At 39.2% G+C, this 23,350-nt stretch overlaps 1 protein-coding gene and 1 pseudogene across 1 annotated transcript; both read right to left on the bottom strand.

The window, feature by feature from the left end:
- Window positions 1-533: 533 nt before the first annotated feature.
- LOC129355627 (signaling lymphocytic activation molecule-like) lies at window positions 534-9,295 on the bottom strand (annotated as a pseudogene).
- An 8,904-nt stretch (window positions 9,296-18,199) lies between these two features.
- Window positions 18,200-23,292, bottom strand: LOC129355602 (SLAM family member 6-like). The gene is made up of 9 exons (XM_055025190.1): window positions 23,244-23,292; window positions 22,333-22,384; window positions 21,314-21,455; window positions 20,696-20,998; window positions 19,980-20,243; window positions 18,860-18,958; window positions 18,760-18,775; window positions 18,589-18,655; window positions 18,200-18,388 (listed from the first exon to the last, which is right to left on the bottom strand). The coding sequence occupies exons 3-9, from the start codon at window positions 21,381-21,383 to the stop codon at window positions 18,200-18,202; spliced, it is 1,008 nt and encodes a 335-aa protein (XP_054881165.1). The 5' UTR covers window positions 21,384-21,455; window positions 22,333-22,384; window positions 23,244-23,292.
- Between the last annotated feature and the right edge of the window lie 58 nt (window positions 23,293-23,350).

Here is a 23,350-nt window from a genome sequence, read left to right as displayed (position 1 = left end):
TTCTTTTTGATGCGACGTAAATACATATTTAAAAGAAAGCAGTCTTGCTAAACATTTAATTTTATTTATTCCAACCAGCCAAGTTGGAAGGAAAAACGACTTCAACTTTTATTCTGAAACTTGATAGGTTTATGCTTTGATCGACCAAAATATGTCAATGATTAGCATCCACTACATATATTATTTATGTCTACCAAACTTGGACAATTGAAACCAGAAATTAAGACACACCACATAAAACCACAAGCTTTCTTTCTTTTTTTTTTTTAAATCACTGTTATAATTAAATTAAACCAAACTTTGTCTCTTTTTTTTTTCCAAATTTCACAATATGTCAGACTTATTCATGTCTTCAATGTCAAAAATGTAAATACAGAATGATTACTGTCTCTTTAAGGGAACGCCCAGATGGTGAGATCACGGTAACGTTAGAAACCTCTGATTGGTTAGCTGACATGTTCTGGTTTGACACAATGGAAAAGTCAAAGAAATCAGAAAAAATGTCAATTTTTATTATGGTACAAATGGTTTTTAAAAAAATAAATAAAAAAAAAACATAAAAAGCATATGTACAGCTGGGTGAACGGCAACACAAGTGAACCTCAACAGGACAAACATTTGCATAATATACAATTTTATATAATCTATATATTTACAAGATGTACAAACTTAAGTTACAGTGCCTGGTTGCACATTTAAAAACGGAAAGTTATAAACTTCCCAGCTTTAAAAATAGGAAAAAAAAGAACAGGCAAATTTTAAATGAACGATAAACGTGTGCATTTTGCAAACCGCCCCTAAATTAGGTTTTATCAAATCAATATTTCTTATTAATTTGCATATCATCCACAGAAATATGTATTATTTGAGAATTTGACTAAGCCTTGCAGCAAAATTAAACACCACTGGGTGTTTTCTGACTTTTTTTTTTTTCCTGAGGTGCACCGAAACGCAAAGGTTCAAACCGTCTAGGAAACCTCCTGGTACGGAGACACCGAAGCCGTCCTCATCCGTTCAATCTGGATCTTGTCGTAGATCGTCTGAGGCTAAGCGATTGGGAGAAAACAAAAAACAAAATTGGTTTTAGGGTTTCTCAGCGGTGGCTTAAGAGAATCTTTTCCTGCAGGTTCCAATGGTTAAACAATTCACGGAGAGTGCTATGAAGGATAATTTGTTCTTCCAGTTCTCAACACACTGAAGAGCACAAACGGAGAACAATTCAGAACTAAGACATCTACAGCAGGATAGTGAATATGTGGTGTTCTGCTGTTTAATTAAAGCATATATAGAGCTGGAAAATATGGCTGACATACACATCACAATATAAGCAATTTATATCAGTCAATATTGGTAATTATTGATTTGTTTTTTGTTTTGTTTGTTTTATATGTCTGAAATGCATCCAAACTGGTGACATGACCTTCACTGCTTTATCCACAATTTCCTCTTGAACTGTTGACTCCATCTTTGCAAATTTATTATTATTATTAAGTAATAAAAAAATAGAGAGAGATGTTAAAGGCTCACATGTGCCTCTGTCTCCCCAGTATGTGTTTTTTAAATATTATTTTAGTGATTGGCGTCATTTGACGGTTCTCCGGTTGGGGGCGCCATACAGCTAGCCGAAGCTTTTACGCACCGGAAGCGTGCGTCCGTTTTGTCAAAGAGAAGAAAAACAAAACAGAAGAAAGAGCGCGAAGGCTTCCAGAAATATGAAAGGGAGACTTCAACTTGGGACGGATGAACCCTGAGTTTTGGTCGGGCTGAAGTTTTTGTTGTTTTTGAATTTTTGGAAAGAGCCGACTGGAAGCTAACGGACGGTTGGACTGGGAAGTTCACGCGCCTCCTATTACTAGCCACCGATAAAGTCACATTTGGTGTGTTTTCAGGAAAAAACAGGGGGGAAACTATATATCTAAAGAAAAATAATAACACGAAGGGGGAAAAAGCTGTTGAACTGAGAGAGTGACGGAGGAAAGACTCCACGGAACCTCAGCTCGTTGGTGAACTCTGAACCGACGTGAAGCCGGCCGCGTGTGTTCCGTTAGGTGCCTGTTTTGTGAATTATTATTATTTTTTTCCCATACGGGAAATACGGGCGTAGAGCCTATTTTTGCGGTTGTAACTAGTTAAAGAATTTACATTTGTAAATTATAAAAAAAAAAGTTGCTAAAAAAATTGTTCACGGAAGTGAATATGATTTCCTGTCGCTAGATGGAATTTATTTTTACTTAACAACAATCTTTGTTTTTTTTAATTTAAATTAGTTGTTTTGCGAGTAAAATAATTACAAAAACCACATATTAAACAAGATGAATGGGAAGAAATAATCTGATATTTTCGATATCCTCCAGAGGGAGCTGTTGCACCGCCTCACGCCCTTTTGGGCCACCACTGGAGGTCCATCTCTTACCATTTGGTGATCCGGACTGTTCCTGCTTTCGATGGTGTCATACAGAGAGCAGGGTTTATCAGAGGGCGCCTGGAGGAGTTAGGGAGGAAAACACTCAGTTAGGAAACTCTAAATCAATGTAAAAATTTGCTTGTTGAACGGCTCGAGTTGTACTAACGACTTCAGATGAAAAATCCGAGATGTCGGCATAAACTGTGAGTTCGTTTGAATCACTGCCTGCGTAAAGAAAATAAAATGACAGAAATGACTCAGAGGCTGGTAAAAAGTCACAATAATGCGGTAAGGGAGAGGGGTGGGGGGAAATGGCACATTATAGAGTTTCTTACCGGACCATGTCCTTTTGCAGAGACATACGCTCGCCACTATGACTATAATAATAATGACCAGTAGACCTCCTCCTGCTCCAATGATAATCAAGACTAGGAGTGGTATTCCTGTACGTGACAACAGATTAACAATATGTTAATATTCAAAAAGAAGCAAAGGAAAATAATTTGTACAGCAATGTTTGCCTGGTATACACAGTGCCTTGTATTCACTCTTGTCACATTATAACCGCAAACGTCAGTGTAGTTTAAAATAGAATGGAAAAAAACATTAAAATCAGGAATACCAGCATCAGAGCAACAGGAAAAAAGATGCAACTAACGGATCTGAAACTCAGGAAGAAGAATATATTAGAAGACAAAACATACTTTGTATTCTCAACAAAACAATTTAAAATAATATATCCTTTTATTCGCCTTTCCATTTTTATGAAGTGTGATGTGTTTGGTCAATTGTATCAAATTATGATTAATATACAGTGAAATTTGTGGTCATAACGTGACAAACTGAAAAAAAAATCAAAAGGTTTCGATATGTTTTGATTAAGCAATGAATTTTTAGTATGAAGGTGCTAAAAATTGTTTTAACCAGATATGACTTTGGTCAAACAAATAATAAAGAAAAACTTTAACATAATAAAAGAAACAGAAATGTAAACTTTAGTCAAGAAGGTAGTTAAAAAAATAGGCATGTTATTAAAAGATAATTTTGTTTTAGCAAATTATATTGGATCGGTAAATTGGAGTGGAAGTATACTGACTCTTTATAGAACCGGTACAACAATTAAATTATTTACGCGTGGTGACGTTCATCATCTACACATGATAAACCATAAAGTATATTTCTAACTCTTCTATGATTTTTGTCTGTATTATCACCAAATAGTCATCATTACTTGAAAGTCATCATTACTTTATGATTCAAAAAATTTTCTTGAGCATTGAAAGAAAATGAATTTCTAGTATCTGCATCTGAGATGTGTTTTGTGGACTTGGACCTTTAATAGAAGAATACAGTAAACAGATTTACAAAGTAAACAGACTTGTTCTCGTTATCTTCAAGCCTCTTCTTTCTGAACATACCGTTAGAGCTGCATTTCAGTATTTTGGATGCTGACACCTCACTGATAACATTGGAGGCATTGCAGAATGTGGTGTTGCCATCTTGTGGTGTAATCTTGTATTGCAGTCTGGGCCCGTTTCTGGTCTGGGTTCCCACAGTCCAGTTGTAGTTGACGTTGCTGTGATTATTTACTTTGCACTCCAGAAAAACTGAACAAGATCCATCTGATCCAGGCTCAGTGATGTTGGAAAACACAATGGGAGTTGTGGATATGGGCTCTAATGTGAGAACAGAGGGAAGAAGTGTAACAGAACAGTAACATTATACTTATGTATATTTTATTTGCACAATTCACATAGTATTTCCCCCTTTAATCTTAGAAAATTCAGAAAGCTGTCATCAAATGATCAATTCTTCATAATTGATGCAACCATAAAATTTGCTTTCTACCAGTAAATTCTGGGAGTCTCTCCTGCGATCGATCAGTGTTTGGCCTTAAAGCTCGAGCTCTTTTAGGCTCTGCAGCAGGACAGTAGTGACCCCCATAGACATGATGTAAAAATTTGCAGGAGCTCCTTTTTTTATTTTTTTGCATTGATTGTTTTCTAACAAATATTGTGTTCTTCATTTTGAAAACAGTGTGTTAATCAGTCTGTTCTTTAAGAGTTTTACACAAGTTTTCTTTCTTGAAAATGTTTTTGATTGATTGAATTGAAAGACCAGCATCTTACCGTGAACTTGCAGAGTGATGACTGGACGTTGTTGGCCTTTGACCTCTGCGTTGAAAATAAATTGACCAGAATCTTGAAGAGTCAGGCCTCTTATTGTGAAACTAAAGGTTGTGTTATTGAATGTTGATCTGCCTTTAAATGGATTGTTTCCAGTAAGACCTGAACCTTTGATTGCTACTGTTCTGCCTCCATAGCTCCAATCTGCCCTGGTGATGTCTTCAGCTGGTAAATTTGATGAAAGCTCCACAGAATCTCCAACTTTTTTATGAATGACTAGTTTTCCTTCTGAAGCCTCCACATCTGAAACACAAAAATAAGAGCATATTATTATTTAAGCTGAGACATTTAGATGTCGTGATACAGTTTAAGATTTGCACTTTTTAAAAATGTCCATAAACAGTTTCCCGGCCTTTAGAAGACGTATTATTTGCTTAATCAGCTATTGGTGCTCAAACTCTTAACAACTGAATTCGTTGAGGAACCACAGATTAAGTGATTTTGGTCAAATCACCTAAAACCAACTGGATTCATGGGACACATGAACGCAACAGTTTGATGGAACAAACACACCAGCAGGCGGCGATAATTCTCTGAAGTTATTGTCTGATTTTGTGGCACCCCTACAGAGTCAGAGCTTAGAACACTGTTTTATATGAAGTGTTTTTTTTTTAACTTTTATATATATATATTTTAAGAAATTTCAATGTTGGCTGTATGTCAACGGATTACAACATGAAGTTCAGATTTTATTCAAGATTTCAGAAAGTAAAGCTTTGAAAATTGAGCAAAAACTAAACCACATTAATAACTGACAGTTAATCATCTCAAAGCCTTTAAAAACATTATAATTAAAATTTGAAATGATTTGTTCAAGGCTTTTTGTAATTTATTATGGTTTTGTCTCGAATGTCCTTAGATAGAAAGGAGATTTATTGAGTTTGGCTGTAGTTGAGGAAATCAGTTTATGACTGAGTGCAAACACTTTACTAACCTTTACATCCAGTTTTAAGATGTTTAAGTCATGACATGTAGAATCAGCTCGTGCATTTCCCATCAAAATATAAAGACGACTCAAGAAAATAAAGTAAATGAAGCAATCAAAATTTACTATTAAAGTAATCATAAAAGTCGCACAGCTTAGTTTTTCCGTGAGACACTCCCAATTATCAGTGACGCAACAAGATTATTTTTTTAAGCTTACTATATAGCAAAATGCAGATGCTAATTGCATCTCTTTTTTTTTTACCGCATTTTTTCACTGGTAAAAACATTGTTCTAAAAATGCTGCGTGTATTAAATATTCAATTTGACTTTGTAAATTAACGCTTTAAAATCGGGCTTCTGTCGTTTTAAAAAATCCTGCTCTTTCTGAAACTCCTCCTTCAGGAAGTCGCCACATCGCCCTTCTGCTAACTCTTTAACGGTCAGAAGTAGCTCGTATGAAGAGCTCAGCAGGTGAGTGGCTCCACCGGGTTTTTGCTAATCGCTGCTGGCTAGTCTGTAGGAGCTGAGTGGTGTGTTGGAGGAGGGCGGCTCCGTGAGACGGAAGCTTGGAAAATGCAGCTTCAGGGACGGGCCTTGTTCTCAAAGGCGGAGCTAGGTCCACCCTGACGTTTGCCACGGGAGATTAAGGGATGTTTCTCAAACATGCATGAAAGAATGACAATAAGACTCTGCAGGACTGTTTTTAATGAGGGGAGTAATATTCTAACACGACATAAAGCTCAAAAAGGTTTACTGTACATAACGCTGCCTCTTTAATAACTAGATGAGCCACTCTTGTAACAAGAAAGTCTACTTTATTTTCTGTACAGCACATCATTTGTCTAATCAGTATGCACAAAGTACTTCTCCATTTGATAGGATCAAATTTATATCTGTCTGCTCTGTGAATTTTTGGGAACCAGGACTCAGGTCTGTGAACTGCAGGTATGATACTGCATCAACATGAACGTTTATTAAATAAAAATGATAAACTAAAGCGTTACCAGAAGAAACCTTTTAGCTGTGGTTTATGTCTGTTTTAAGAACCAGCTTTTTGGCATTAGGTTCGTCTTTTATTTGTTTGCAAAAACCTCTGCAGCTACAAAAAGGAAGTGTAATCAAACACTTAAACACTCCCGAGTTGTTTTCATCACGTAACAGAAGCAGCTACTTGATGTATTGGTGAGTTCCTGTTGTAGGACAGACAGGAAAATGTCTTAGTGAAGTGGTCAAGCTTTTTATAACGTGCATCATCAGATACAGAATAATTCAAGCCGCCCTGACAAACATTTTAAAACCGCAGACAAACAGGACTTCACTTAACATGTGTCATGTCTCAAAAAAATTAAGAAAAAAAACAATCAAACAGAAAAGACAATATTACTATCCATCGGAACGGCTTCGTCAGAATCTTAGATTTGACATCTCCAAGTAAGAAGGAAATATTGAAAGATGCAACTATTTGAATTACTTTGCTGAAGTTGGAAAGTTGGAGGTTTTTATTTCATCCCCAACATGCAAAATCCAATATATCTACCTTTCATGTAAATTTCTAAGTCCAAAGTAAACAGTGTATTTGCATTTCATCTGAACCTTTTTAGTGAACATACAAGTTAAGTGCTTGAAAACATGCAAAAACAAGTTAACAGACATTTATTCACTTGTATTGCTAACCAATAGTTGACCTGGTGATTTAACATATTAATTAGCTAATCCTTCTTGTTTTTATACTTTTCTACACTTTTAAATTGGGCTTGAACTCTCGACGTCCGACCTCAGACATTGTTAGCAACATCCACAGTTTGTTTCTGGTTCATCGTTGCCTGCTTTATTTTATACACGGAGATCCTCAACAGATCTTAAAGTTCTTGAACAAGCCGTGGACCGGGCTTCTGATGCTTAGTGGCTCCACAGCTGCTGATTCAATAGCCTGGCAAACATCAGTGCTAATGTTGTTTCCAAGTACCACCTGTGAGACCCGAACCTCAGTCTGAGCACCATGCTTTGGACGAACCTCTCTTTGTAGCCAGTGGAAAAACCTTTAGCACTATTGCAGCCATAAAGAGTGTCTCATAGCTGCAAGCCAGTTTCTTTCATCTTTGGCAATGAGCTCCATCTCTAATCAGAAACTCAGCTGGGTGGCGTAGTGTCGAAAACCCTCAGATCAGCTGTCACACTCATGATTGTGACCATTTTCTTTATCGGTCTGTAATATTAAGAGTGGTACAGAGAGTGAGATTTCAAATGGATTTTCACAAGTCCTAGTAATTACACTTAAATATTGCATTAAATAGTCCCAAAAAGTCAAATTAAGTCTATCCAAGAACATTTATCAAATTGTCAAGTGAATTAAATTTAGTCTGACGCTTCATTCAATTGCCTGTAATTTTTGTTTTTTCTTTCACCCAGAGCTCCATTCTCACTTTTTTGTCAACGAGGGAAAGTTTTCAGTGAAGACTAGAGAAAGAAAAACCCGGATGCGTCAAAGTTTGATCATTACGGCCAACTTTGCATCATTTCCCTGGAAAACGGAGGCAAACCACAATCTGTGCCCTCAGTGGAAAGGTTCAAGTGAAAGCCCATATCCGTGTTGTTACTTTCAGGCAGCGTCGCTGCTTTAGGTGGAGAACTCGCAGGAAATGTCACTGTTGCTCTTGCTCTCGTTTCTGTCTCACACTTTTTTTAGACGCGCACGATAAAGAAAACGGTCGACGACTGCGGCGCAACAGACAGTCAGCAGCCATAGCTCTGAAGCGCGACCTGTCAGAGCGACTGGTGTTTCGCTGTGACCTACAATTTGTGGAACAAAGCAGGAAGTGACAAAAGAGAAAGGGTGATCTGTCTCCAAGTAGCAAAAGTTTCCATGCATGTTTAGCAGGAAATCTGTCAACACAGCAACACAGAAACATGCAAAACTAGACTCTTAATATTCAACCGCAAGATGGCCAAAGGTTATAGCTGCCGTCTCAGACAAGGAGGATAAATTCAGATCACCACAGATCTTGGTGAGAACATTAATTTTCAAGGGGATAGTCCAATTCCCAAATTATTACGCAACTTCAGCTTCGGCTTCAAAAGTGGACAGGAGTTAATATTCTAGCAAAACTTTCTTAATGACAACATCTTCTATTTGGAAAATCACAAACAAACATTACGAGGAAAGAATAAAATTAAAAAACACTGAAGAAACGACACAGCCTTTTACAAGGAGGTGTGCAAATATCCCGCTCCAAGGAACCGAATCTAATTCTCTGTCAAAAGTCACAACAGTAGAAAAGCGGGAGGTCGGTCACCGTCAGTGTCAGTAAACACAAAGGGCAGACCAGGTCACATACCGTGGCGGGAGACCCCGAGAAGCAGCGCAGCGCGGTGTACACCAGAGGCAGCTCAGGCAGCGACCACCAACCATCTCTGTGGGGCGGAGCAGAGTCTGTTTCCTCTTCTGCTCGCTGCACAATGAGCAGTCAGCCAAAGTTAAGAAAAAAAAACAGAAGGAGGGGGGGTGGAGGAAGCTTCTGTAAACGTAGAGCAATGAAGCAGGTTGAGCTTGCAGAGAAATAGGGTACCTGCTACTTTAAAGTTATAAAGATTGGCTCTTCTCAATGCGGTTTTTGTTTTTACTATTTTATTCACTGTAAAGCTCCGTGCAAAGTTTGAATTTGATTACCTCCAAGTGAAAATTTCATCTATTGAGGAAGAAAAACAACAAGCGGAGCTGATCATCCACTACAATAAATGCTACTGAGCTGTTGACATCGCTCTAGAGAAAACATCTCAGTCAGATCCTATTATCTCCCATAAAGTAAATTATTATTATTTGAAGGCAGACTTGCTGGTCTACCTGCATGCTGATTCATGCAGCCAAAGGTCACAAACTGATGGGCGGATGTTCTCCTTCCTGTTTTATTTTTATAAGCAAAATTTTAGTAGTTCTCATATGATATGATGAGCACTGCACTATAACTACATGTGTTGTAGTAAAGTGCAGCAAAGAAGGCAGCCACAGACCAACGTATAACATTAGACTTCCTGTACGATGCTTTTTTTTTTTTTTTTTTTTTACTAAAAAGCTGTTGTTTTTTGTTGTTGTTTTTTTTACAGCGTATATAATATTCCACACAGCTTCCAAAAAGTCCCACTTTTGTCCCATCAGTTGACAAAATGGTTTATGGGCTAATGTGTCGGGGTTTCAGGTCCTGTTTGGGTGGGCGGTGGGTTCCAGCCTTCGTTCCAGGCCGTTTCTATGCTGAAACATGATCAGTGAGCTGAACAGAGACAGCTGGGGTCGGCGGCGCTTCAGACGTTTTCTCTGAATTATTTTGCACCCTCTTGCATGAGTCTCCATTGCACTCTTGGAGTGATTGTCAGCCTCTCCCGAGAAGATTCCTTCCAGGTATTTCCTGTTTGTGGCTAATGGTTCCTCATTGGGGTTTTGGTAGAGTGCCGAAGCTACAGAAAGGGGCGTCCATTTGTTAAGATCAGGAAGTGGTGTGTCGTTGTCAGACTCCAACCTGTTTCATCACCATGAAGAGCCTAAACACTAAATTCAGGGCTTTGAAATTAATCCTGTATTGGATTGTGAAGCAAAGCCAGCCTCGATGTCATGTACTGACGTAACGACAGCATTTCTTTTGACTCTCTTCATTCGAAAGTGCAAAGACATGAAATTAGGTAAAGAGAGAGGGAATACATGTGGCAAAGTTCACTAGACCGGGAATTGAACCTGCGACAGCGGAATCGAGGACTAAGACCTCCTTATGTGGGCGGTGAGTAACCTCTGTGCAATCACAGCCTGTTTGGCCTGCAAGCAATGAAGCGAAGACTGATCTAGATCCGTTATCCATCTTGATAAAGGCAGGAATTAGTCTATTTAAAGTCCTTAGACAAGAAGGCAAACAAGTGTAGCTTGATTGAGCCACTCAACTTATCGAAGTCAAGGGAGGACTCAAAAATCACTGTAAGACTTTCAACACAACACTGAATTGTGCTGAAAGGCCCATAGAGCAAACAGGACATGTTGAACAGGGTGATTACTGTTCTCTTCGTTTAAATGGAGAAAACTTGAGTGCATGTCATCCAAACAGTTCAATATAGGCCTCGATGAATCACTCGTTTCAACTTTTAGAGGAAAATAAAGCTGAAGCACAGTGGAACCGGATGTTAGACTTTTAACACAAAAATATACCTCGAGGACAAAAGAGGGGCCAGAATGTTGGAACCCCACGTCAATGGAATACTGGTTTATTTTAACCGAGAAAGCTCTGTTTTCAAACAGCTGCAAAGCGAGTTCCTTTACTATCTAGATAATGTCAGAGACTAGATAAGATGTCGTTGTCCACTGATCGAAAGCAGCACTCAAGCGTATGAGTACGAAAGCAGCAGATTTCCCCGAATCAGCAGACAAATGAAGGTCAGTGAAAAACCCAGAAGGATGCGGTTTCTGTTCTGAGGCGGACTGCGCTTTGCAGGACCTTAGACAGAATCGATGGTTTGGTCAGGTGTGACTTTTTGTTTCTGAGTGGTTGGGAAGCAGCAGAGTGAGTGTGCTCCGTTTTCATAGCGACAACAAATATGAGAGAGTATTAGTTCTCAACTGGGGCGAGAACTGAACTTCCACTTTGTAAAAGAAAAAAAAAAGAAGCTGTTCTGCAGCTAAGAGCTAAGCTAGCTCGTCGGTGCAAACAGCCTAGTGAGCGCTACATGTTTTACTAAGATACAAAGACCTAATCTAACTGTTTATATCAACAATCGCAGAGGAACTAGACCACATCCTGCCATCAGTTATTGATAGGGAGATACTGATGTGATAATTGCTCATCATGGTACATGAACTTTGTGCATGCCATAATTAGGTAGGTTGGTCACAAGTGCAGAGCAGAGGAGGGCCTTTATTTGTCCAACCAAGTAGGTTTCAAGACCAAAAAGGGCAAACGATAATGTTTCCTGCCCTTCATGCACAGGTACTTAGCAGAAAGCATTAACTCTGGCTCAGGTCGGCATTTCTAATCTCACGCAGTGCACTCTGTTTATCTGAACCTGAAAGATGAATAAGTAACACTGAATATGAATGGAACGGTGTGTTGTGAAACAAGCTCCCGGTTTGGGCTTGAGAGGAAGCGATGCTTTTGACCTCTAAAATAAGCCGAAAGCTTTCTGGTTTGAAAAGACGTACAGTTAGCTTAAGTGTTTTGCAGTGAATGAAGCGGTGAGCAGTCCGAACACATCAAACACTGGGCTGAACTTTTTTTTTTCTCATCAGGAAGTTCTCCGAGTATGAACCGCTGGTTAAAAAGTTATGGGTGTTGGGTGGAAGTTTGACCCGAATCCGGCCTCCTGGATTGATTTTGCAAACAGGGTCTGGTTACGTCTTTGACCCAAAACAATGAGTTTGGTTTTTAACCCCAGAAAAAATGGGTTAAAGAAAGTGACCAATACAATCAGAGAGTCAAATGAAAACGATTACTAATCACTTAATTACCAAAACACTAATATCTGTAATTAAATCATAATTTCTGATATATATATGAACAGTTGCCTTCTACTGCCTAATAAGACTTTTATTGACAAACTCTTGAATTTGGATAACAAAATCCAAATCCACTGTGTTGAAAGATTGCCAATGTATAACGGCTTTAAGAGAAAGCTAAAGGCTAATGCTAACTCGAGAGAGCAAAGTTGTTCTCAAATCTTCAACGCACACTGATTACCATTTTAATGAAACATGGTTGTCCTGAGAGCAGCTTTCATTAAAAGCAAAGCTGGTTATTAGTTCTAGGTTTGGTTGTTTCCTTTCCATCATCTAAAATCTATAATCTTGGATTGGCAATATCCTCCCCAAAAAATAATCTATATTTATCAATGCCAAATGAATCTAACATGAAGTAAAAGAAAAAAGTAGTTAAGTCTTTCATATCAGATTTGCCCTTTCAATAATCTATTCACATCTATGCCACATTCAAATGATGGAAGTCATTTTATATTCCTAGATGTCGATGTTGATGCAATGCATCAGAAGCTCTACTGCAATAAGATATTTGTTTTGTTCAATAAGCTTCATCTAGATGAACTACAAGACTTCTGCAACAAGGCCTTCTGGTGAAACTGAAAAACAAAGCTGAGTCGTTTGCCATCCCACAATGCATTGTCCGCGTTTGACAAAAACGAAACATAGTGTACCAATAAATATCTCACACCAATTCTCAATGCTTGAGAATTGCCGTGGGCATTTTTTTGTCTTGTTTTTTTTCCATTGTGGGACCTGAAGAAGCAATATTTCTATTTTGGCCATAACTTGGTTTAAGAAATAACATTAAATAGAAAGGAGATGTACTTAAGCGACTTTCATTGGAACCAAAGCAAATTTCTGCGTCTTTGATATCTGTGAAAACATTTATAGGCAACTGTGAAAATGCCCCGTTACTGAAGTGCCAGTAATACTTCTTATATCAGAGGTTTGCGGTCATGGTTTTGGTGGTATAACTACTGCATAACCTCAGTATTATTGTTATTTACTGAGCAAAGTATTAGTTAAGTCCTTCTCACAGTCTTCCTCTTATTGGATTTGAACGTTATGAAATTTTGTCGACGCGTGAGCGAGACGAAATTTATCTCCTTGTGTTAAAAGCAAGGAGATAAACTTTCCATTACCTTGGTAAAGTTACACAGTTATAGAACAGCTGGACAATCCCGGCATCTGGGGAATGTACCGAATAACTTTTAGCACTGTTGGGTTTTCGGTCTTCTTTTCAAACTGGCCCTTGCTCAGCCCAACACTTTGAGCTGCAAACTGTTGGGCGAGTCACCGTGTGACTCGTTCCCTCTATTGACAGACTGGATCTATAAGAGAAACTAACAGGGTGACCACTTGTATACTTGTTGACTGTTGAGGATGCAAACCCACACAGAGACAAAGCTCACATTAAGGCGATCTCAGTGTGTGCTGCTTCTCTCACATGACCAATACGTCCACAAAAGGCAACATGCAGAGCTTAGGTCATAAGCAACATACTGTAGGTAAGTGTCAGAACTCCCCGTACACCTGCTGGTGGAGCTGTAGGGAAATGCAAAACAGTTCTGAAAATTGCAGCTCCCTGTCATCATCATCATCTAAACGGGCAGATTCAATTCCTGCATTGAAATGTGGTTTTCATTCATCTGTCGAACTGCAAAGTCACCCACCGCCTCTGAATTATGCGCTCTCTCTCTCCACCACAGGGCTCTCTCTCCCGAAGGCGAATCAGCGGTGCCTGCCGTGTGCCCTGCGTCCGTGGACAGGACTGCAAGCGGCACGATCGCCATTGCAAACAGAAATGTCAGACCCCGCTTGTCGTCTCGAATCGATTTTAATGTTGCCACCTGAGGCTTCTCAGAGTTCATGTCTTATCTATGTTTGGATATCTCAGTTATGACTCAAAGCTAATTAAATCAGACATATAGAGGAAAAACAATGACAGACTAAAGATAAGAATAACCGTATTCTTTTTTTTTTTTAGAATAAGAATATGACTTAAGCCACAGGGTTATTCTTATTCTACTCTAACAGGACGAGTTGATTCAGTCAAAGGATTATTCATCTTTTGACGAGTTGCAGTGGTTGCCTCCCCAAATGATCTCAGAAGTCATGAACTCTAAACAATGATGGCGGATTTTACCGTGTTCATGGAAACAAAACCGCGTTATACTTCCATGGAAAAGCTGACTTGTTACCTGGTAAAAACCTTTACTACGTTCTCCCAAGAGCGAAACTAACCTCCAGTTTGTGACCACGGTGATCACAGTTCATGTGCAGAAGCTACGTTTGACACCAAGATGAGAGTAGTTGGCATGAACACGTTTATAATGGCCTCATCTTGGTTCTAACGCTAAAAGATGGAGGTGGGAGGGTGTTCGAAAATAAATGGATGGATGGATGGATGGATGGATGGATGGATGGATGGATGGATGGATGGATGGATGGATGGATGGATGGATGGATGGATGGATGGATGGATGGATGCATGGATGGATGGATGGATGGATGGATGGATGGATGGATGGATGGATGGATGAATGAATGGATGGATGGATGGATGGATGGATGGATGGATGGATGGATGGATGGATGGATGGATGGATGGATGATGGATGGACCTCAAATGCACATGAACATCAGGATATACAAGATGATGTAATTTTTTTCTTAAAACCCCTCAGTATTATTGTTATTTACTGAGATGTTGGAGACAATAACGTCCGTTCTTGGAAATCAAGGCAGCGATCTGGGATCTGGCTTCCAGCAGCTTCCTCTTCTCACCCAATGCTTTCTATACATCATTGTTCCAGACTTCTGTTTTGTTGGCATGCACCACACGTTTCTGCTTTCAGTTGCAGTTTGATCATATTAAGGAATCAAAAATAGCTAGTTTCTGCACTGATCGTGTCACATACTCCTTAGTTGCCTTTGTCAAAATAATGACTTACGAGTTGGTGAAGAAACCAACAGTTATAGATGTCGAACATCAAAGAAATCTTTTCAGCCTTCAATCTTTTTCATTCTGGCGCGACCAGCTTGCATTCCTACAGTTCTTAATACATTTTGAAACAAACGACACATTTAACCTGCCTCCCGCAAACTTACTGCTTTTCCAGTTAAACACACGTAAACCGTAGGGTGTGTTTTCAAAATGCAGCGGAACTGCAGGATTTCTCTGGAGGTTTTTGTGGAGTCCCCCGCTTGAAACACCCAAAACACATTTACTGGCATTTTGAAAGAAGAAGTGACACAATACCAGTAAAACAGTTCCAACCAGTGAGTCAGTAGAAAAAAACATAACCAAGAGGGAAGAGAAAGGACATCCTCGGAAACAATTATGGACAAGGCTAACGCACATTAGCATTGCAGAAATATCTAATTTCTTAAGTGAAGCGACACTTGTGTGAACTAACTAGATGTAGAAACGTTAAACATGAATAGCAAAGAAAGGAGGACCGTCACTTAAAGGAACCGATTCTCATGAGCCAAGCCGAGTAAGCATGGTATCTTTTCAATTTAATCATTGTCTTAGCTCATGCAGCTGTTGTGCAATGATGTGGTTTGCACAACTCGCTCAGATCAGATAACTCTTCTAGTAAACCAATGCAACCCAGCAGCTGCTCTCCTCTCCGGACCAGAAATCTCACAGCTGGTAGAAATGCACTTGAAATGCCCAGTTGATGCGTGTGCATCGATGCAGGGGGAGCACAAGAATGTGTGAGTTTCGCTCTGAATGTCACTGCTGTTAGCTTTGCAGTCGGACTAAAATATCACATCACGTAAGCTCTTAACGTTTCACCCCCTGCAGACCACCAGGCAGTGTGACTGGAAGGAAAACCCATACAGCTCCATCATGTGGTCAGAAGCGTAGCTCCGACTTCACCAGAACGCTGAGCGCTCTGAATACCACCGGTTTCGTTCAAGTGCCTCCCACTTCCTCAAAACGTTGCATTAAAAAAAAAGAAGAAAAAAAAGGGTGAAGCTGCAGAGGAGGTGACTCCCACACATCTGTGTAGAGCTTAGCTGGACTGAAGACAGAATGAACTTCAACCTGGAAACTCTCAAAGTCTTATGAGAAACTTTGAAAGTTATTCTTTCTTAGTAACATATCACAGGATTTAAAAAAAAAGAAAATAACTAAAGGAGACATGTTGTGAAACAAAACCAGTATGAATGCTGAATGTATTCAAATCCTGCTAACAAAGTCAACAATCAGAAAATAATGAAAAGGTTGATCCAGTTTTCTTTTGATTTTTGTATCTCCAATTGCAGTTACTCGGGGTGGAGTAGAGCTCATTTAATGATATTTGATGAGAATCGAGTGGCCAGAACTGGAATCAGAACCTCAATGAAATGTAAACGAGGTGACAAAGGGTAAGAGAGAATAATATACAACTAATATGTAACATTTGCGTGAGATTTGAAAACCTTGCTTTTTGTAAACTAATTTTGACCGAAAATCCAAGATGAATGCATAAACACACAGTGGTTAGTTACATGAGTGCACCGCTCTGATCATTAGTCTAAAAACAACTAGGTACAAAGTACGGCTGAATTTGGTGGAGAAGTGAAAGGACCGAGGAGCCATTTTGCCTCTTGACCATTGTAGCGAATTCAAACCATTTCCAGTGTCACCGACATGGAGGCGTTTATGTCAGACAGCTCAAACAGGTTTTGAACAAACGTTTCACAAATCTGTCAGACGTAAGAGAAAACATATTTACAAATGTTAAGGCTGTTTAACATGATAAAAATAGAGTGACACACAGAGAGAGAGAAAGATCAGAGGAAATGCAAAGAAGAAAAAAAACCCAGAAGGCCCCTGGTCAGCATAGATGAGCGTTTTGCACTTCCTCTTGTAGAGAAGTGTCATGTGATTGATAGCAATGTGCTAAAACCGCAGCGAGCGAGTCGAAGTGGTTGAACTGAGCTGCACTTCTGAGCATAAATAAAAGCCACGAGTTTTTAGCATTCAGTCGACTTGACTAAATGCTAAAAACGCTCTTCTGCTTGAATGATCAGAGGAAAAGCTGAGACGTTAATAATGAAGATTTTAATTGAAAATGGTTTCACGTTTTCAGGATCATCCTGGAAATCCTCTGATGGTTTTACAGATGGCTCCAGGAAAGGGAAGCAACAGCGACCCCTGCTGCCAATCTTGCGGTGCTACTGACTTAAAAAAGTAATATTTGTAACAACAAATTGCAGTCATGTAATGAACTGAAAAGTAGAATTAATTTACACAAAAATGGTTGAGCTGTTATATAACGTCCAGATTCAAAGTTTTCAATCTAATTCCTATTATAATATTATTGTTGGCCACTCAGTAGTTCTGTGTTCATACACTGTAAATACCATTTCATTTTCAGACAGTACTTTCGCTTTGTAAACAACCCAGCTTGTACTCACGCACTGTAACAGACAATAAGCATCCAAGTGACAAAAAAATAAATAAATGCAGCACAAATCTCCACTATAGATTCACTTGGTTGCTTTTCCCACCAAGTGCACCAGGTGCCGGTCATCTTCACTCTTGGTAAATTTTTAGTTTTGGTTCATTTGAGAAAGAAAATGAAGAGTCTGCCATTGTTTTACTGTTTTGTAAGGACTGGTTGAAGCGAACAGCTTCAAAAACCGAAAAACCCAAAAGGACAGAAGGTGAGATGCAATGACTTCAGGATCCGGACGCGATCTGAGCATTTTTGAGATCGCACGCCTGAAATATTAAGTCAAGATTTTTTTAAATGATTTTTTTTTGTCTTTCTCCAATGATAGAATGTAATTATTCGTAGTAAATTTCCCTTAAGAACCTTTAAACCGCAGGTGAAGAAAATAGTCATTTATTTTCTATTAATGTGACAACAAGTATTTTTAATGCAGCAATGAGCAAATTTTATTCATCATAAAACCTGAGAAAGATATTAAATATGCAAATGAGCTAAACAGTCTGTTCTTCTCATTTCAAAACCACAAAACAAACTAATAGCAACAAGCAGGCAAAATACTAAGAATGACTCATAATTATGTGATATTTTCTCTTCAAGTTTGGTTTACTATTCAAATTTGTTCAAATGTTTTAAATCTAAGGAAATCCAGCAGGAATGTGGACAATCGTCGTTTCACCTTCCTCACTCTGAGCATGTAGAGACAGTGGAGAGGAAAAACCTCTGTTTAACAGGAAGAACCAGAACCCCAGTCTTTCGGGTTCTGGTTCTTCCTGTTGAAGGAAGAACCGTCTTCCACGACTGACTGTGGTCTGAGAAGAAACTTTTCTGATGGATTTCCTGGGCTCATCTCGTCCACTTGTTCCCCGTTGACTGTCCCGATTGCTGATGGGAACTTAGAGGTGGGACGTTTGCACTTGAAGGAACAAACAAACTGACAGACGATGCTTGGAGTGCATCAGCAGTTTGTAGCTTCTGCTGCATCTGCGGCGCCTCCTGAGTTTTCATACACCAAAGCATCGCCTGTCAGTAATTGAAGCGAACTGTTACATGAAAGTTTGACGGTACGTGGATTTTTATTTTCTTATGATTTGAGCGCAAAAATAGAAAACTGACCCGAGGAGCTGAGGAGTTGAGCTCCAGCTCACTGGGGTCCTGGTCGACTCCTGTAGCGCGTTTCAACCTGGAATGAATAAACAAATAGATAAGTTTCATCTTGTGGAGGAATCATGTTGGAATTGAAAAAAACGTTCAATTTTAATATGAAAAAGAGAGAGTCCTACACACCCGGAACAAAGTACTTCTGTGGAAAAATCAAACCAAACGGGTTAAAGCTTTATCAAATCAACTGTTGGTGAAAGACAAAGTTTCACATGGCGCATCTTACCCTTCAACTTTGGTTCGTACAGCAGCCAGACCAGCACCAGGACAACGAGAAGTCCGACAGCCAACCTGACCCAAAACATGGCGGGAGAAAAACCACATCCTGCAACAATATGGAGGCAGGGAGAAGAACCATCAGGACAGCAACATGTGGCTCTGTACATAAAATACTAAAACCATATTTAGTTTTTTGCATTATTGAAGAAGTTTTAGATATCTTTTCAATGACTGTTTAATGGATGCCTACCAGCACTCTCTCATGACTGCTTTGCTACAACCTGGTTTTAAAACTGATCTGAGAAACTTCATTGTGTCATTTCTGTCTTTGAAACATTGATGACTCTGAAGGCTCAAAATCAGGATATCGGAACCACCACAGTGCGTTCATGAGGATGATTAACAGCACTAAGATCCTCCTCCTGGCTCTGATTGGTTGCTTCTGGTTGGGCTCGGTGCATTTACAGCTTAGGGAGCAGGGGAAAGAGATTGATAATTTCACTGATCATCAACACTGATGATCATTATGTTGAACAAACTGTCTCAACATACTGACAGTTCTAACAAATATAAAAAAAACACATCTAATTTTCATAAAAGTCACATACTGCAGCTTTAAAACCAGTTTGGATTCGTGCAAGTTCACCATGATCTAGTTGCTCTTCAGACAAAAACGACGATAAGTGGGAAATTTTCAGAAGATGGAAAAATAAACTGTACAGTTAATAGATTTTGAAATCCTTCTCTTTTTCACTTTTGACCCCAAAACCTTTTCTGTGCACATCTTCATTATTCGTTCAGATGGGTGCAAAGTGTCGCATTGTTGTTACAAGTCCAGTCAGAAAAAGCATAATGTGAAAGCATTTATCCAACTTAATACCTTCATGTGGAATCACGTGTTCACATTTAACCCAACATGTATTGCAGCCTTCATGTAATAAAGATGTAAACTGTCCCTTGTTATGACCCAAAGAACTGGGACATCGTCCTGTTTTCTCAGAACTTAATAGCTTGATGACTTCCTGTTTTATTTTTCATTGTTGGTCAAACTGGTCTCTATTTTATTTACAAATGTGAACTTAATACACAAACAAGTCAAACAGAAGAATTCATATTTCTGAACATACCGTCAATAGAGCTGCATTTCAGTATTTTGGATGCTGACACCTCACTGATAACATTGGAGGCATTGCAGGTGAATGTGGTGTTGCCATCTTGTGGTGTAATCTTGTATTGCAGTCTGGGCCCGTTTCTGGTTTGGGTTTCCACAGTCCAGCTGTAGATGACGTTGCTGTGATTATTTACTTTGCACTCCAGAAAAACTGAACAAGATCCATCTGATCCAGGCTCAGTGATGTTGGAAAACACAATGGGAGTTGTGGATATGGGCTCTAATATGAGAACAGAGGGAAGAAGTGTAACGGAACAGTAACATTATACTTATGTGTACTTTATTTGCACAATTCACATAGTATTGCCCCCTTTAATCTTAGAAATTTCAGAAAGTTGTCATCAAATGATCAATTCTTCATAATTGATGCAACCATAAAATTTGCTTTCGCCCAGTAAATCCTGGGAGTCTCTCCTGCGATCGATCAGTGTTTGGCCTTAAAGCTCGAGCTCTTTTAGGCTCTGCAGCAGGACAGTAGTGACCCATATAGACATGATGTAAAAATTTGCATGAGCTCCTTTTTTTTTTTTGCATTGATTGTTTTCTAACAATATTGTGTTCTTCATTTTGAAAACAGTGTGTTAATCAGTCTGTTCTTTAAGAGTTTTACACAAGTTTTCTTTCTTGAAAATGTTGTTTTTGATTGATTGAATTGAAAGACCAGCATCTTACCCTGAACTTGCAGAGTGATGACGACTGGACGTTGTTGGCCTTTGACCTCTGCGTTGAAAATAAATTGACCAGAATCTTGAAGAGTCAGGCCTCTTATTGTGAAACTAAAGGTTGTGTTATTGAATGTTGATCTGCCTTTAAATGGATTGTTTCCAGTAAGACCTGAACCTTTGATTGCTACTTTCATGCCTCCATAGCTCCAATCTGCCCTGGCGATGCCTTCAGCTGGTAAATTTGATGAAAGCTCCACAGAGTCTCCAACTTTTTTATGAATGAATCGTTTTCCTTCTGAAGCCTCCACATCTGAAACACATTATAAACAACTTAATGAATCATTATGCAAATTAATTCTTTGTTTTCCTTTTAATAAATCTCTAGATGGACTAATAACAGAAAAAGCAAATGACAGAAATACGTTCAGCAACCGTTTGTCATAAATATTAGCGCAAATCACAGCTGAGGTTTCTGATCTCAGTTTATATCTTATGGTAGAAAAAGAGATGCACACAAACTTTTAACTTTCGAATTTCTTTACTTGACATTTACTTCCAATACTTCATTCCCCCCCGAGTCAGAAAAAATTTATTATTGTTTCATGTAAGCAAATGTCAAACACACCATGACGGCCTAGTCCAAGAACAGCAAGAAGAAGCCACACAGACTGAAGGCCTCTGGGAGAGAACAACATCTTTATTCTCTGCAGCTTGGTCAGATGTGACCTGGATGAGGCGAGACGTTTCTGGTCCAGCAGAAATACTTCCTAAAATAAAAAGAAGAAGAAGAAGAACGTCACAGCCTGCAACTAATGTAAACTCCTCGACGTGAGAAGAGTTTTAAACTTAAAAATATCCTAGCACTGTAGATCTTCACACGTACGTATAGTTCAAACAACCTTCTTTTCAAACAGTAACTCTCTGTGACAAGATCTGATGACAGAACCCATAAAAATCATCCAGAATCAACCGTCAGTCAGAACAGACTTTACAGACTGCGACTGTATTTTTGTTCTCAACTTGCAAGGTTTTGATACATTTGTCACTTCCTCTCATTCAGACTCTTGTTAAAGTAAAACTTTCCTCGACACAACCCGCCTTTGTTCTGCTCTGTATGTGTCCCTCCAGCCACAGACACACGGTGAGATCAGTGACTCTTGCGTGTAGACGATCAGGTTTAACTCCTGGTTATGGCCTCGTTTCTGGGATCTGGACATCATTTGTCTTGCCTCACACCTTGATCTCCATATTTAACTATCTGCAGAAATAGTTAGCCGGGGTCCCGATAACTCTAGAGTAACGCAGTTATGTTGTGTTCTCTCTTAATCTCACGTCTATCAAATAACATGGAGGAACTAAAGTCGATTACTTTAGCGTCAAACGGCGAGAATGCAAAATATACATCAACTCTAAATTCACCGAGTATGCCCCATTTATTGCAGATCAATACCTTTCTGTATGTTTTGTTGCAGCATAACAAATGTTGTTCTTTCATAACCACAGAGCAGAAGATGAGACTTTTATAAAAAGACTAAATATTAATGTAAACAAATAAAGACAAAGTTGCAAAGAGCGAAGACCACACGAACACTCTGCCAGACGAGGCACGTATTACCCATCTCTGCTAGAGAATAACATTCTTACCTCCTTATTCTTACGTTGGCTGAACTGAGGGTTTGATGTGTTAGAGAGGACACTGCGAACGAGTCAAATCAAGGAAGTGGTTAGAGGAAGCGTTGCTTTAAAATACAGATCTAATGACGATTAAATTCTCAAGCATCTCTGTTGCTTACATTGGTGCAAGCAGATCAAGCTTGCATTGGTGCAATCTATTTATGTGTTGCATGTAATTATTGTTAACACAGCCTAAATGTAGTCTTTAATGCTAGGTGAGGTTTGTTTGGCTTTGCTCCAAACACCAACATGCAGAGAAACTGAAGTACAATGAGGTGAGTTGACTTGAGTTGAGGTGACGGTGAGTTAAAGGTGTGTAGGACAAAATAGTTTACGGAGGAAAAATGGAGCGTTCTTAATCAATTGGATTCGGTCCGGGGAGAATGTTCTGTGGTCTCCGGGGTCATGGACTCTTTGCAGGGGTCTTTGAAGTGGTCCAGGTTCAGACGGGAAGTTTGTAGAGTGCAGATGGTAGAGGCTGTGGTGGAACTGAAAGTGCAGTCAGTCTGCTTATGTGTCAGACTGACAGATTTGAATTAAAAAGAGTCACATCGAAATCTCTGGCTTTCCTGGTTTATCATGAGTTTCTTACTTCTTCCTGATCCTTTTCGAACATGTTAAAACTTCTGCGGTGCAAAACTATGTGTCTTTCGCATTCCTTGTTCTTGTGCCTTACTTTATACTGCTGTCATGTTCGAAATAAATACAGAAACAAAAATGGAGCGCAAACTGAGAATGCCTATTTTAAGATTTCACAAGACCAATCCGTCCTTAAAGTTGCATCAATAGTACGTTGATACAACTTCACCCTGGAAACATAAACGTGTCCCACCAGCACAAGTGGTTCCAATATAAAATCTAATGAACGGTGTAAAGAATACCTTTAAAAAACGCAAATTAAGAAACGCAGGTTTCAGTGACGTGTTGAGGTCGACTCCGCCCCTGTTCTCTCTCAGGTCCGCAGGTCTCCCATATAGTCTCTGTTTCC

The sequence above is a fragment of the Poeciliopsis prolifica genome, unplaced genomic scaffold (genome assembly GCF_027474105.1).
Source record: "Poeciliopsis prolifica strain line A6 unplaced genomic scaffold, Auburn_PproV2 SCAFFOLD139, whole genome shotgun sequence".
Taxonomy (NCBI): Eukaryota; Metazoa; Chordata; class Actinopteri; order Cyprinodontiformes; family Poeciliidae; genus Poeciliopsis; species Poeciliopsis prolifica.
This window is presented reverse-complemented; position numbering and strand designations above follow the sequence as displayed.